Source organism: Manis javanica, chromosome 17, assembly GCF_040802235.1.
Source record: "Manis javanica isolate MJ-LG chromosome 17, MJ_LKY, whole genome shotgun sequence".
In the NCBI taxonomy this organism is placed as follows: Eukaryota; Metazoa; Chordata; class Mammalia; order Pholidota; family Manidae; genus Manis; species Manis javanica.
Window position 1 is genome coordinate 38,084,120 of NC_133172.1, and position 15,527 is coordinate 38,099,646.

Genomic DNA, 15,527 nt, shown 5'->3' on the forward strand with positions numbered 1-15,527 from the left:
TTTGTATGGGCTTAGCATTTCCTTTCTGTGAATTTATCTGATATGGATGTGAAATGTTAGATATATATTTTTTCCTTTTCTTTTTTAAATGGAAAAGTTTTTGTTTCATTTAGTTCTTTATTCAGGTACTTTCAAGATTCTTTTTTAGGAAGGAAAAAAATTACTTCCTTCTCTTTGGCTCTGTTAGATAAATTATTATTCTTCAGAATAAAAAAATAATGGGGGAAGTGGCAGAATATTACTTTTCTTTCCTCTTTCTGGTGAGCGACAATGATTCTCGTAGTAGAATGTTATTGACTTTGTAGTTTTCTGAGGAAAACATTTCTCCATCAGGCAGGAGCCATTGTTTAAAAATATCTTTCTTTTTCTTTCTTCTATTCATGAGAATGCCTTCCTCATTCTGCCATCCCCATTTTCCAAACGGGTACAGATTGCCAGGTGCAGCTTGGTTCTGTTAAATCCAAAAAAATGACAAAGATTATCTAGCAACTTTAGGTAAAGAGTTATTGTGTATATGACTTTCTGTCTAAATACTGAAGTCAGCATGACACTTCGTAAAGAATACCGAGGTGTTTTCATGTTCAGTACAGCTCAGCTATGTTTCTGTTAGCCTTTGCCCTTGCCTTTAAAGTTAATTTCCTTTAATGTTAATTTTAAAAAGTCCTTACTCTTTTTTACTGTGGATTTATGGTGCTAACCATGCCCTTTTATCATTAACCGTTGCTTCATAACTGAGATACAATTATGTACTGTGATAACATTGTCACTGCAGTTCTAGACCAATGGGATTTCAATAGTGCAGTAGGAGCCATGGGTTCAAAACAAAGTAGAAAAGTATAATTAATAAGAGCTACTACTTAAAGAATTTGTTCTTTTTTGAATAAATAATGATCCTGTTAAACTTTTAACAATGTAACTTTTATTTTTTTCATAATGGTGATACTGTTTATGTTCTGTTGAGTTAAATACTGGTAGAAGTTAAAAACATTTTCTTGGTCAAGAACCATATGAAAAATAGTACAGTATATGTAAGATTCGTCTATGCATAATATCCATGAAATAACAGCACCACTAGGTGGTCTTGCTAATAACATTTCATGGTCTAGAAGCCAGGTGCTATTTATACTAGTATAAATATTATCAGCAGTGGTATTTCTAAAAGTAGTAAGTATATTAACAACTAACGCTAATATTTTGAATATCATATGTACCAAACATATGGATCTCTGCTCTCAGTAACCTTGTAAGGTAAAGATTTGTGTGAATGGAGACTTGGACATGAATTTTAAAAGACCGTCTTCTATTTTAGTGAAGGGGCAGGTGTGTGAGAGTAACGTGGGGTCAGTCAGAAGACCTATATTATTGTGGTCTCAGCTCAGCCTCATGCAGCAGTGAGTATGCTGGGCACGGAACTGAGCCCTGTGGGCTCGAGTTGCTTCTCTTGTCTGCTTAGGAGCCTCACAGAGTTGAGAATCATATGAGACAAGGGCTGATGAATGGCCGGTGCTCTGCAGGTGGTGTTTTTCTAAGACAGGTGGAGGAGGAGGTGCAGGGTGATTGTTCTTGAAGCCTCCCAGAGGTTGTCACCATGGCTTTCATTTCCGTGGCGGCTTTGAGTCTGTGGAAGAAGGCAGGAATTCTGGTCTGTGTCTAAATATCTTTGCATTTGTTCTGGTGGGAAAAATCAATCTTGGGGTTGTCAGTTTGCACAGAAATGATCTATTTCTTCATAGCCTGACTCATTTTCTCTGTCAGGCCTGTTGTTGGCTAAGTTCAGGAACAAATCCTGCTTGTTGATGAGCTGTCTCCTTGTCTGTTTACAGAAAGTCCTAGTGGTTTGTTAAGCTTGTGACAGATTCAGGCAGTGTTTGAAGCCTGTCTTTCCCTTGATTTAAGTCTCTAATTGTTTTCTCCCCTGTTTAGGCTCTTTATCTCCAATGGATACTGAGGGGTTTGGTGAGCTCCTTCAGCAAGCTGAACAGCTTGCCGCTGAGACTGAAGGCATCTCAGAGCTTCCCCATGTGGAACGGAACCTACAGGAGATCCAGCAGGCAGGCGAGCGCCTGCGTTCCCGAACTCTCACTCGTACGTCCCAGGAGACAGCAGATGTCAAGGCGTGAGTGCTGGTGGGGAGGCAGCTTTGGTACTGGGTGGCTGGGGGCAGGATCTGTTTTTTCTTTCCTGCCTTGAGTTAGGACGCAGTCTATAAATGACAGACATGGGCCAGGTTCTTGGGATTTCAGAGAAGTTTCGTAAACTGGACAGCAGTCTTGCTTTGTCTTCCTGCCTTGGGTTTTGTAGCCTGTTTGCCCAACCAGACTGTGAGCTCCTGTCCCAGGCAGAGGTGATCAGAGTGGGAAAGTAAGAGCTTTGTCATGCAGAAACCCATCATAATAGTTCCTACTTGGGTTCACTGACTACTGGGTCATAAATGGCTCCCATAGGTATATTAGTAAATGGGGGCCACACAGATAAGTGTTCCTTTCAAAGGCAGAGAGCGCTCATCAATGAACAAAGTTTTTAAGAGCACTTGGAAGGCATTGATGAGTAGTCAGTGATGAGAAGCCATCCACAGGAGGAGTGACTCTGTGTCTTGTCAGTGATCCCAGAAGCTCCTTCTGAAAGGCCTTGGAGATGCAGTGCCTGCCAGTTGGTGGTAAAACAGGAAAGTGGGTGAACCCCGAGAGAGTGCAGCTGTTGAAAAGTGCTGACCGGCTGGCTGGCCAGTAGCTGCTGCTGTCACACAGCATCAGTTGGGCTGTTGTCTCCACAGACATGTGTTTGGAGTTCCCAGTGTGGCAGGCCTTGGCCATCTTTAGGACTATAGCCATGAACTAGACATGGTCCTTGCCTTGAAGGAGCTTATCATTTTTGGAGGCAGGAAGAAAAAAAATCCTGCTAGTAACTGTGTGTCAGAAACTTGGCTAGACTGAAGATTTTGCTTAATCCTCACAACGGATATTAGGACTGTTGTCCCCTTATTACAGTTGAACTGCTTAAGTTCAGAAAAGGCAAGTAACTCTCTCAGATTACACAGCTGGTGTAATGGTGAGTGACTCACCAATGGTGAGTGGTGAACCAGGATTCTAATCAAGTAGGCTGACTCCAGAGTGCATGTTCCTTTAGCCCTGAGAAGGGCCATGGGAAGATGGAGAGGTGCTATTACCTTCGTGGGTCTGGAAAGTTACTGAGGTTCTGTGTGGGAGATAGGGGAAATTATTAGTCATCTGCTTAGTCTTCATTCCTTGAACTGAAGAAAGTCCTACGTGCTGGTGCTAATGGGGAGACATTATTTTGGGTCAATAATAAATGTCATGGGGGTGAGTACAAGGGCTATATTATTTTTCCAACTAATCGTGAGAACTGAATGTTTTGGCTGCTATGCCCAGTCAGTAAGGATGTTGTGGAAATTCTTCTGTAGGCCTCCCCAGAATTTTATTTTTTTGAGTACTAGTTAGTTTTGGTTCTGTTGGTACTGGTAAAGGCAAGGCCGAGGAACCTGGCAGGGAATTTTTACTATGGAGCCTTGCAGCTAAGTGCAACCAACTGCTCCCCTACACTGTTCCCCAGCACCCCAACATGCCTTCTGACATATCTGCTAACTTGCCTTCCCTGCAGGCTCCATACTGCTGCGCTAACTGGTGCCTGCAGTTACCCTCAGTCTTGGGCATGCAGGCTCTGTGTTTGTGTGCAAGGAGGCTGCTAGAGCCAAGGACCATGATGCCAGCTGAGTTGCTATAGTTATAATTTAATTGCATCAGCTTTACAGCCTATTAAGAGCAAAAACGGAAAATGTTTTCTTGGTAACAATTATCAGTCACGCTCTCTTTCTTGTAAATTTCCATTTTTCCTCATCTCTTTCTACCTTAAATTCATTATTTTAGGGAGGAGGAAGTTGGTACATTGGAAGAATGGTTATAGGGTGGGGCAGGTGCTTCAAAAGAAACCAAAGGGCTGATAACTGTATTTTTCCATCTTTTTGATAGGCAGAGGCATAAAGTGTGATGTGAATATTTTAGTAAGGGTGAGGGCAGAGGCAAAAACTAAGCAGGAAAAATTGTCTTACATGAAATACATTTTGAAAGAGAGTTCTGTCTTTAAGATTTTAGTTAAGATTAGAATGTGTGTTTAAGATTGAATTGTTCTGTGCTGAATTTATTTGAATAAATATACTTTGTTGGGTTTTTCATTTTAGGGAATAGATATGATACCTTTTTTGCATGTATGTGTTTGATATTTTTAAGCCTAAAGAATATGCCTAACATATATAAAGGTGTAAACCAGGGGTTGGCTCGCTGACCCATGAGCCTAATCCACCCTGCTGCTGTTAAAGTTTTATTGGAACATGGCCACACTTACCTGTTTATGTATTGTCTTTGCTGCTTTCATGCTGCAGTAGCAGAGTTGAGTAGTTATGACAGAGACCTTATGGCCTGCAAAGCCTAAAATATTTACTGTCTGTCTTTTCCAAAGTGTGCTGACTCCTGGTGTAAATAATAAGATGAACGAACACTCATGTACACATTGCACAGTTAAGACACCGAATATGATTCAGTAGCTGTGAAGCCCTCTGTGGGTGCCCATCATGAATTGTATCCCCCCTCTTTTCCCCTCAGAGATGCCTCATTGGATTTTCCACTCAGACTTAGAAGCCAAACCAGTTAGAGGCATACAAAGAAAAAAAAGCAATTGCTTGCTCTCTGTAACTTCATCCTCCAGGATAACCAGTGTTGTTAGTTGTTTTTTTGTTCTTTCACACTTTGCTCCATGTTTGTGCAAAGCACATACAAATATTATTTTCCCAAGTTATACCGCAAATTATAGCTTTCCTTGTGCTGATACTACTAAGCTACCTTTTTAAGCACTTACTATTTATTAGGCACTGTAACCACTTTGTATGCATTATGTAATTTTTTCTTAAAAATAACCCTGCAAAATAAGTGTTATTATCTCTTTTATAATTGAGGAACATCAGATAGCAAGTGGTCGAGCCAGACTTCAAATCTGGCCTGGTCAGCTGGAATCCCTCATGTTCGCCTGGTGCTTTTCAGTTCCCAAAGGATTATCACAGGCATTCTCCTGACCGGGCTTCATGAGCCTGAGAGGTGGGAGAGGCAGGGGTTTTTCTCCATATTTTAATAGAGGAGGAAGATGAAGCTTGGAAAAATGGTATGTCTAAGATTTTCAGCAGTAGGTGACAGGTGGGACTTGAACCCAGGCTCCCTAACTTTTGCTAGTCCCCATGTGTACTGAGAACCCCCCCCTTTTTTTTTGAGAGGGCATCTCTCATATTTATTGATCATGTGGTTGTTAACAACAAAATTCTGTATAGGGGACTCAATGCACAATCATTAATCAACCCCAAGCCTAATTCTCAACAGTCTCCAATCTTCTGAAGCATAATGAACAAGTTCTTACATAGTGAATAAGTTCTTACATGGTGAACAAGTTCTTACATGGTGAACAGTGCAAGGGCAGTCATCACAGAAACTTTCGGTTTTTGTTCACGCATCATGAACTATAAACAGTCAGGTCAATTATGATTATTCGTTTGATTTTTATACTTGCTTTATATGTGAATCCCACATTTCTCCCTTATTATTATTATTATTATTATTATTATTATTATTATTATTATTATTATTATTTTTAATAAAATGCTGAAGTGGTAGGTAGATGCAAGATAAAGGTAGAAAACATAGTTTAGTGCTGTAAGAGGGCAAATGTAGATGATCAGGTGTGTGCCTATGGACTAAGTATTAATCCAAGCTAGACAAGGGCAGCAAAACATCCACGGATGCGGAAGATTTCTCTCAAAACAGGGGAGGTGAGGTTCTAAGCCTCACCTCTGTTGATCCCCAATTTCTCACCTGATGGCCCCCCTGCGACTGTGCCTGTCTTAGGTTGTTCCTCCCTTGAGGAATCTTACCCGTCTTTGGCTAACCAGTCAAGAGAACCCCTTTTGTCTTCTTACTCTCCTCTTACTCTCAAGGGAGTGTTGACTCCATGTATCCTTTGGGGACTTTGGCTTAAGAGAAGCTGCCAGGTAGAGGGCAGGGAACCTTTGGATTTTTCCACCCTTAGAAGCTTAAAATTTCTGGTATAGCCTTTATTGGTAAAAATCATCCATACCCTGCCTCCTTCATCAGTCCTCCCTTTACGGCTTCTGTATGTGCACTGCACAGTTCCTGCGGGCTGTACCCACCTTGATGACCTTTCTTTTCTAATAATTCTAATACCCAAATTTTAAATTCTGAGGTTCTCAGCCTGGCATACTTTAAAATCACCTGGACACTGAGTACATTCTCCCATATCACTGGTGGAGATGTAGTGCCTGTTGGACAGAATTTGGCAATATCTAGCAAATTTTCCCTTGACCCAGCAATCCTAATTCTGGGGGTCTATCCCAAATATACATTGGCAAAAGTACAAAAAGATGTTTGCACAAGGATATTCATTGCAGTATTACTTGTAATAGAAAAAATTGGAAACAGGTCAAATATCATCACTAGGGGACTGGTTGGCTACATATGGTACTTCTACATAGTGAAATACTTTTCAGTAGTACAAAGGAATGAGAATATATACTACCATGAAGTGACTCTAGGATATACCATTAAGTAAAATAAAAAATGCAAGGTGGAGAAAAGTGCATAGTACTCATTATTTAAGAAAGCAGGTGGAAGACATCTAATATTCATGATCAGAAGACTTAATATTATTAAGATGTCTGTGCTCCCCAGATGAGTCTCCAGAGTCAATGTCATTAATTGCAGCTGCTTTTTACAGAAGTTGACAAGTTGATCCTAAAATCCATATCAACATGCAAGGGACCTAGAATGGCCAAACAATCTTTAAAATGTAGAAGACTGTTGAAAGACTCATACTTCTGATTTCAAACTTAATACAGAGCTATAGTAATCAAAATTATATGGTACTGGCATAAGCATAATCATATAGATCATTTGAATAGAATTAGGAACCCAAAAATAAACCGATGAGTCTGTGATCAACTGAAAATGATGCTGAGACAACTGGATTATCTACATGCAGGAGAATGAAGTTGGATACCTTAACTCCAGATTAAATACAGACCTAAATGTAAGAGCTAGAACTTTGAAATTCTTAAAAGAAAACAGGTATAAATCTTCCTGACCTTAGGTTAGGCAAAGCCTTGTCAGGTATGAAACTAAAAGCCCAAGTGACAGAATAAAAATAGGTAAATTGAACTTCATCAGAATTAAAACCTTTTGTGCTTCAAAGGACAGTCTCCAGAAAGTGAGAAAATCGCCCACAGAATTAGAGAAAATATTTGCAGATTATATACAAACATAGCTCAGAGATAATCAGTTCCTGACCACTGCAGTAAAGCAAATATCACAGTAAAGCAAGGCAAATGAATTTTTTGGTTTTCCAGTGTATATAAATTTAACACTATACTATAGTTTAAGTGTGCAATAACATCGTGCCTAAAAAAAGGTGCATACATTAATTAAATTAAATTAAATTAATTTAATTAAAAAGTACCTCATTACTAAATAATATTAATCATCATCTGAGCTTTCAGCAAATTGATCACAGATCACCGTAACAAATATAATAATGAAAAAGTTTGAAATATTGCAAGAATTACCAAACTGTGATAGAGACATGAAGTGAGCAAATGCTGTTGGAAAAATGGTGCCGGTAGGCATCCTTCATGCAGAGTTGCCACAAACCTTCAATTTGTGAAAAAGGCAGTATCTGAAGTGCAGTACCTGATAAAGGATTTGTATCCAGAATATGTAAAAAAAAAGAAAAAACCTTCTTACAACTCAATAATAAAAAGACAACGCAATTTAAAGATGAGCAAAAGATCTGAATAGACATTTCTCCAAAAGACAATATATGTGTCCAATTAGCAAATGAAAAGATGTTCAACATCACTAGCTATCTTGGAAATGTGTGTCAAAAACACAATAATGTACCTCACATGCTTCATACACACTAGGATAGCTATAATCAAAAAGACAACGACAAAAGTTAGTAAGAATGTGGCAAAAGCTGAAATTCTCATATACTGTGGGTATAATGTAAAGTGGTGCAGCCACTTTGGAGACCAGTCTGGCAGTTCCTTAGAAAGTTAAATATCAAGTTACCATACAGCTGAGCCCTTCCACTCCTAAGTATATACCCAAGAGAAATGAAAATAGTTGTCCACACAAAAACTAGTTCATGAGTCTTCATGGCAGCATTATTCATAATAGCCAAAATTTGGAAACCACCATGTGTCCATCAGCTGGTGAATTGATAAATAAAATATAGCATATCCATGTAATGGAATACTGTTTGCATCAAGAAAGAATGGACTACCTGCTCCAACATGGATGAACCTTGAAAAACATGCTAAGTGAAAGAAGCCAGCCACAGAAGACTGCACATTGTAGACTTCTATTATGTGCAATCTCCAGAATAGGCAAGTCTACAAGTTAGAAAGTAGCTTAGTGGTTGCCTAGGGAATGGGTAGATTGGGGGACATGGGGAGTGACTGCTGGTGGGTAGCAGTTTGTTTTTGGGGTGAAGAAAATATTCTGAAGTCAATTATAGGGTGATGGCTTCACAACTCTATACTGAAAACCACTGAATTACACACTTTAAATGAGTGATTATATAGTATGTGAATCATATCTCAATAAAACTGTAAAAGCAGGTGATAAAAATGTGTTTACATACCTGCTGATAAAAAAAAGAAAGTGTTTTAAAAGTACCTGGGCTTTGCTTTAATTAGTTATGGTCAGACTTACAGACCTGGGGATGACTGTCATGTTCTCTAGGAACAGGCAGGGCATGCCCTGCAGGACCCCAGGGGGAAGCAAATGGAGTCAGTCAGAAGGCAAAGGGATCTACCATAGAGCTTCCTCAGTCAGAATTTCTGAGAGGAAATACTCCAGTTAATAAAGATACAATATACCACCATTTTCCAACCTCTGTGGAATTAATGAATCTAAATAACAAATCATCGATGTCTGCTAAGTTCCAGAAAGAGATTACCCATTGTTAACATAGCTCTTGATGAAAGTCTGGAATGATCTAATAAAAAAATAATGCCACAAGAATCCTATCAAAACCTTAGAGCTCATTTTCAATTTATAGGAAATACAGAGGCCAGAGGAATATGTTAAATGACATCATGTGGATGCAATCAGTAAAAACTGTGGGAATCTCCATTTTTGCTACTTTGAGTGTAGTCTATATGGATCAACAACATAAACATCAATTTAGGAGCTTTTAGAAATGGAGAATCTTCAGTCCCATCCCAGATACATTCATAAATACAAAATGTGACATATCCATATAATGGAATGCTATTCAATAATAAAGAGAAATGAAATACTGATACGTGAATCAGAATCTGCATTTTAACAAGCTTCCCAGGTAATTCACATGCACATTTCAAGTCTGAGTTGCACTGGTTTGATTAGTTTGTAGGACAAATAATCCAGAGTCTCCAACAAAGAAATTGTAAGAGAGAGAAAAGAGAAAGATGAGGTGAAAGGGAAACCTGTAGATTAAAAGGGATTTGGGAGGTCTGTCATTCATTCACAAGTAGAGCCCTAATTTGTATCCCATTTAAACAAACACAAATTTTAAAATGAAGTAATTGGGGGGAATATCTTGGATCGGCTTTGAAATAATTTGGGTGTTGGAGAAGGGAAAGTGGGTAGCGATTTTAATGTAACAGCATTGGCTGCAACATGACAGTTGTTGAAGCTGGCTGGTGGGTACAAGTTTACTAATTTAATTTTGTATTAAGAGATTTTTTTTCCCTCCATAAGGTTAAAGAGGGGTTTTCACTAAGATGGCTGTAATCAAAAAAGTAATGAAGGTGTCGTCTAGGCTATGGAAAAATTTGGAATGCTTGACATTGCTTGTGGGAGGGTAAAATGGTATAGCTGCTTTGGAAAACAGTCTGGCAGTTCTGCAAAAGGCTAAACGGAGTTCCCATATGATCTAGCAGTTCTACTCCTAGGTATATACCCAAGAGAAATGAAAACATGTTCACACAAAAACCTTTACATGAATGGCAGCATTTTTCATAATAGCCAAAAAGTGGAAACATTGCAAATACCCATCCACTGATGAATGGATACATTCATAAATAGAAAATGAGGCATATCTCTGTGATGGAATACTATTCCATAATAAAAAGAAATGAAGTACCTTATACCTGCTGCAATATGATGAACCTTGAAAACAGTCTGCTAAGTGAAAGAAGCCAGTCACAAAAGACTACCTATTGAATGATCCCATTTATATGAAATGTGTAAAATAGGCAAATCAATAGAGAGAGGAAATAGATTACTTACCGACTGGTTGCTTGGGTCTGGGAAGATAGGGGGAGTGACTGCTGATAGTAGTGGGTTTATTTTGGAGGGTGATGAAAATGTTCCAAAATTGATTGTGGTGATGGTTGTACATCCCTGTGAATATACTAAAAGCTACTGAATTGTACGCTTTCGATAGGTGAGTTATATGGCATGTGAGTTATATCTCAGCAAAGGTTTTTTTATTTTATTATTGATAAACACTCTTATGAAGGTAGGTGACTAATAAATACAGTACTGCAGCCAATAAATTATTACAATGACTAGAGATTTATTAAACCAATTCATTCTTCTTACAAAACTATAGTTAATATAGGGTGGGATGTGGTGGTGGGGTTGGGAAGTTGGACCACTGCACCTGAGGGAGGTTTGCTAAGGAGGTGGAGGACACAGAGACTCTAGAGGATTGAGCAGAGGAACATGAGGTTTTCTTCCAGGCCAGCTTCAGCCCTGGGATGTTCAGAGCAGCCTGAGGTTCCCTGCCCACAGCCAGCTGGTGTGGAAGGAGGCTCCTGGCTGAGGAAGGCCCATGCACATCAGCTCAGTTCGCATTTTCCTGTGGCGGGCAATGGCAGGGGTGGATCACTGCAGGGAGAGGTGTTAGCCGTGCACTCCTTACAGAAATGGCTTCGCCAGCAAGTTTCCGTGGGGTCAACCTCTTGCCACTCGGTTGCAGCTGCCGAATTTTGGGTGGGGGGGCAACCTAGTTCTTCATCTGAGTCTCTTGAAACTTAGATTTCTCTTGGGAGCCTGCCTGGGGACTGGCTTCTCTGCTTTCACCTTTGCTGGGATGGCAATAAGTGCATCCCATAGGCCTGGTAGCCACCAACCAGGGAGTTTGTCTCTCCATGCCAGCTCACCTGGGTTTCACCACAGTCTTGGTAGGGGAGGTGATAGTAACCAGGTGTAGGAGTAGGGGGAACCCCGCCTGGGGACTGGCTTCTCTGCTTCCACCTTTGCTGGGGTGGCCATAAGTTCATCCCCATAGGCCCGGTAACCTCCAACCAGGCTGTATGTCTCTCCATGCCAGCTCACCTGATTTTTGCCATGCCCTTGGTAGAGGAGGTGATAGTAACCAGCTGTAGGAGAAGGAGAAGCCGCTGCTGCTGCTGCAAAGAAAACCAGAACTGATCAGTTACTCTTCCTGTACACAATGTCCTGCCAGAACCTTCCCTCTGTCATGTCTCTTTCAGTTTCTGGCTGAAGCCATTCGATCTGCTTGGCATCTAAAACCCAGACTTGGCCCATCACTTCTATGAATCCCCTGGAGAAGCGATGTTGGCTGCAAGAGCAATTCCGTGGAGCCTGTGGCAGCAGGAGAGCAGGAAATCTGTTCCCCATTCCCAGAAAAAACTCAACCTGAAAATGATTGCAATGCAATCAGGATCCCCTCCATCTCTCCCGTCCACAACAGAGGAAACATTTGTTAAAGTCTGTCACTTCTGAGGCAGTTTTAGTGGAAATACCTTTCCAGTTTTGGAAAAAAGAATCTTACACGAATCAGTTAAGAACCCCTCTCCCTTTGAGCCCCATTTGGTTGCCTTTTTCAACCACGCTGAACTCTAGCCCTCTGATACTTCAATGTAGATTTGAAAAAGGCAAATCCCAAAGCAGAGTGACCAGGAGGCTCAGGCCAGAATGTGGGTACCTAGTCTAGGCCCACATCAGCGCAACCTCTGGGACGTCTTTTCCTCAGCCGTTAGGTCTCAGTTTCCCTTTATCACTCCCCTTGGCTCTTCTGCTCTTCCCATCGGTATGACACCCTTTTTCCCCCTACTCAGAGGCTCAGTCTGGGATGTGTCTGAGGGCACCCATGTGGACAGCATGGTGAAGGGGCCCAGGTTGGAAGGTGAGGTTATGAGTGTCCCTCAACAGCTCTTCCTCAAACTGCTCCGTTTACACAAAAATGCTCTTGACTTTTGCTAAGAGGCCAATCACCACACTGGCTTTTCTGCTGGTCCTAGAACAGGCCAGCCTCATTCCTACGTCAGGATCATTCACTTGCCATTTCCCCAAGGGTCCGGAAAGAAGCATTTGTAGCCCAAAGGTGGAGGGAAGGCTGCATTTATAAAGATTAAGAAATTTCTCAACGCTTGCCCAGGGATGACACTTCACTTGCCCTCAGCAGTGAGCAGGAACATGGGTATTAGTTAACAGCTGGGGAAGTTCTGAGGTGTTGTGGGCCAGCCCGAAAGGAGATGCCAGGTGGCAGTCAAGTGAGGCTGTGTGCCCACCAGTGACTCTTGTACAGATGCCCCACCTAGGCCTACCTGCTGTGCAGCCCTCCCAGCGCACAGAGGATAAATTACACTGGATGTAAAGCCGGTCAGGCAGCTAGACTGCTATCTGGTCTCAAACTGGTAGGAGTGCTTCTCCAACAACACTATGTTTGCGTGGTCCCGCTGCCACTGCAACAGTGAGGCCTGTGAGGTCATCGATACCCAGTGAGGTCACGTACGGAATCTTGTGACCTGAGGGGCAGGTTTCAGGCTCTCTTGTGGAAGAGAGCAGGGTGGAGGCAGAGGGGCACCCTACCTGGCCCTTCCATCTAGCCCTCCGTATCCATGCCTTAGTCAAGTAGCCATTTCCTGTGGAATGTACCCTGTGGGCTGGCACAGGAGGGCAAGAGGTCCACATTCTGAGCTTGGCTTGAAGGGCAAGATTAACCTAAGAGACAGCCAGGGTGTTTGGCACTGAGCCTAAGGATCCCACAGTTGGAAAGGCAGAGATTTGTGTGGAGTTTGTGTGGACTAGGGAATCAGGGAAGGCTCCTTGGCAGTGTGCCTGAAGGGCAAGGGGACTTGGGACCTATGGAGCAGAGAGGGAAGGCACTCCAGGTAGGAAAAATAAAAGCAAAGACACGTTCTTCTTAACGTTCGCCTGCCCCAAATGTTAATTCATAGAGCCTTTGTGATTTTACAAGTAAGACTTCAAAAAACCAAGAGGTTAGGGGGCCTGTAGATGACACAGGCAGTGGAAAGGTGTTCTGCTCAAGGGTAGGCTTTCCACTTGGGGCTCTGGATGTATAGCTGGTAGGAATGTGAGGAGAAGCTCATCACATTTCAAAGTGACTCTGGGAGGGACATTACAAGTGCTCTAAGGCAAAGTGAGGGTCCTGAATGACTTCACAGAGTGGGAATGAATTCTGACCTTAAGATCCCATTTTTCAGGTGCAAACCACTAAGGCATTGGGAGATAAGTGGTATGGTAAACAAGGCCCAGTAGGGTGGCCCCTGTGAGCGGAAACCAGCTCCCAGACAGGAAATGATGAGGGTTTATTAACTCAATGCCAAGTGCTAATCCTACTTTTTTCTCTCTGCCCTGTATCCTCATATAGGTCCGTTCTCCTTGGGTCTCGGGGACTTGACATATCCCACATCTCCCAGCGATTGGAGAGTCTCAGTGCGGCCACTACCTTTGAGCCTCTTGAGCCTGTGAAGGACACAGACATTCAGGTAGGGGCTGCCAGGCTCCAGGACTGGTATCACGTTGAGTGTGCAACCGAGGTTGAAGGCCCTGGCCCTTTGTTGACCAGCAGATTTAGGAATTTCAGATTTAGTTTAATTCTCTTCTTCCTCAGATATTAAGAGAAGGGGAGGCTCAGCTTTGGAGGTATAGTTATTTTGTGTTATTTTCAGAGTGCTGTGTGAGACTGATTTTAAGAAAGCAATTCCATCGTGCACTTTAAGATTATCGTAATTATGAGAACAGATTTCTTTGGGCTTAATCCAAGGAATGGAGATATTAGTTGTAAATTCCTCTTGCTTTTCTTTGCTAGTTCTCAAATAATTTTACTATTTGTTTTCCACATTTCTGTATCTTGTTATACTAGTTGGCAAAGAGCTGGGGAAAACTTAGAGTGCTATTTACTGAAACCTATTCTTCAATTTCTAGGAAGTATTTGGCTGCGTTAGTGGCACCAGGAAGTAGTCTAATAGAGCACTGCATTCTCATTTAACCTAACATGCCGCTGGCACAATTAATTGCTAGTTTAATCTAGTCAGAAACTGATTGGGGTGTGTGTGTTTGTGCGTGTGTGTGTGCTTAGGCATGCATGCATTGTTAAGGAAAAAACATACATTTAATTTTGAGTAGTTAGAACACTGCATTTGTGTTAGAATGAACAGACAATGGGATGGCGTTTTTATGATTAATTTTCTTTGAAATACAGGACACAGGTCCTGCAAAGGTAGATCTTGATATAAGTAGGTATTAATTGTGGTGTTATTTGGGTTCAATTTGAGTTAAAACTCTTTACCCCTTAGCTTTCCCAAGAACTGTTTTAATCCATCTAATGGCTGTAATTGTACTGCATTTATTCCAGTTCAGAAACCTAAAGCCCTATATACTTTGAGTTGAGGGTTGAGTAACGATAGCTATTCATAATTTTTTGTTATTGATATGTTCCCAGAGTGTGGAAATCCAGTTTTTGTCTTGTTTTGTGTACTAAATCATATTTGCCTGTCACCTTATAGATTCCTCCTCATTTCCATGTTATCTTAAAGTGCCATGTATACTTACCTTGTATACTTAACTGCTGTGCTGTCCCCTTCCCCCTTTCTATGTTAACCACTTGATGCTCTGTAAACAAATACTTGTAACAGGGATGAGGTGGATGAATGGGATAGAGCTCAAATAATTTGAATAAATACCATATATTTTTGGGGAGTACTCCTAATAGTATGGAAAGAAATGACACCGGGCCAAAGATTGTTTGTTTTTAATGTTTAAAATACCAAAGGAGTCGTTTGTATTAACAGCTAACGGGTTTTTAAATTTTCTTTGGCATATTTGTAATATGTATTTGGAATACTTAGCACATTTAGTGATGTACTTTGTTGAGTTCCCATTGATGAGATACTTTGAGATGTTAATGACAGGTTTGTTTATAAATGTATTGAGTCATAATGATCATTTATTCTGATCTACTTAATGCATGACACTCTCCTTCAACACCTTCCATTAGATGGTTTCAGCAATGCATGCTTGGTCATATCAAAGAGAGTTTCTCAGTTTAGAATGAGCATGGCTAGGGTACCCCTGGGAAATCTTTGAAGTTTGAAAGGAAGGATGCTTCCTTTTCAAAATTTTATCTCTCAATTGGGTTTTTCCAGTATAGCTTCAAAAATGCAAAATGGTCAATCCAAGATAATGGTTGATTAA

The 15,527-nt window shown here is 41.1% G+C and overlaps 1 protein-coding gene across 4 annotated transcripts in view; it reads left to right on the forward strand.

Annotated features, from left to right (window-relative positions):
• The window catches only part of NUP93 (nucleoporin 93), a 123,632-nt gene that overhangs the window by 17,194 nt on the left and 90,911 nt on the right, over window positions 1–15,527 (forward strand). For 3 of the 4 annotated variants that reach the window (XM_073225659.1, XM_073225660.1, XM_073225661.1), the window contains exons 2-3: window positions 1,924–2,114; window positions 13,702–13,819. In XM_073225659.1, coding sequence (XP_073081760.1) covers window positions 1,924–2,114; window positions 13,702–13,819 — 309 coding nt within the window. Of the gene's footprint in view, window positions 1–1,923; window positions 2,117–13,701; window positions 13,820–15,527 lie in introns of those variants that run through there. The other variant, XM_073225662.1, reaches the window with a different exon arrangement.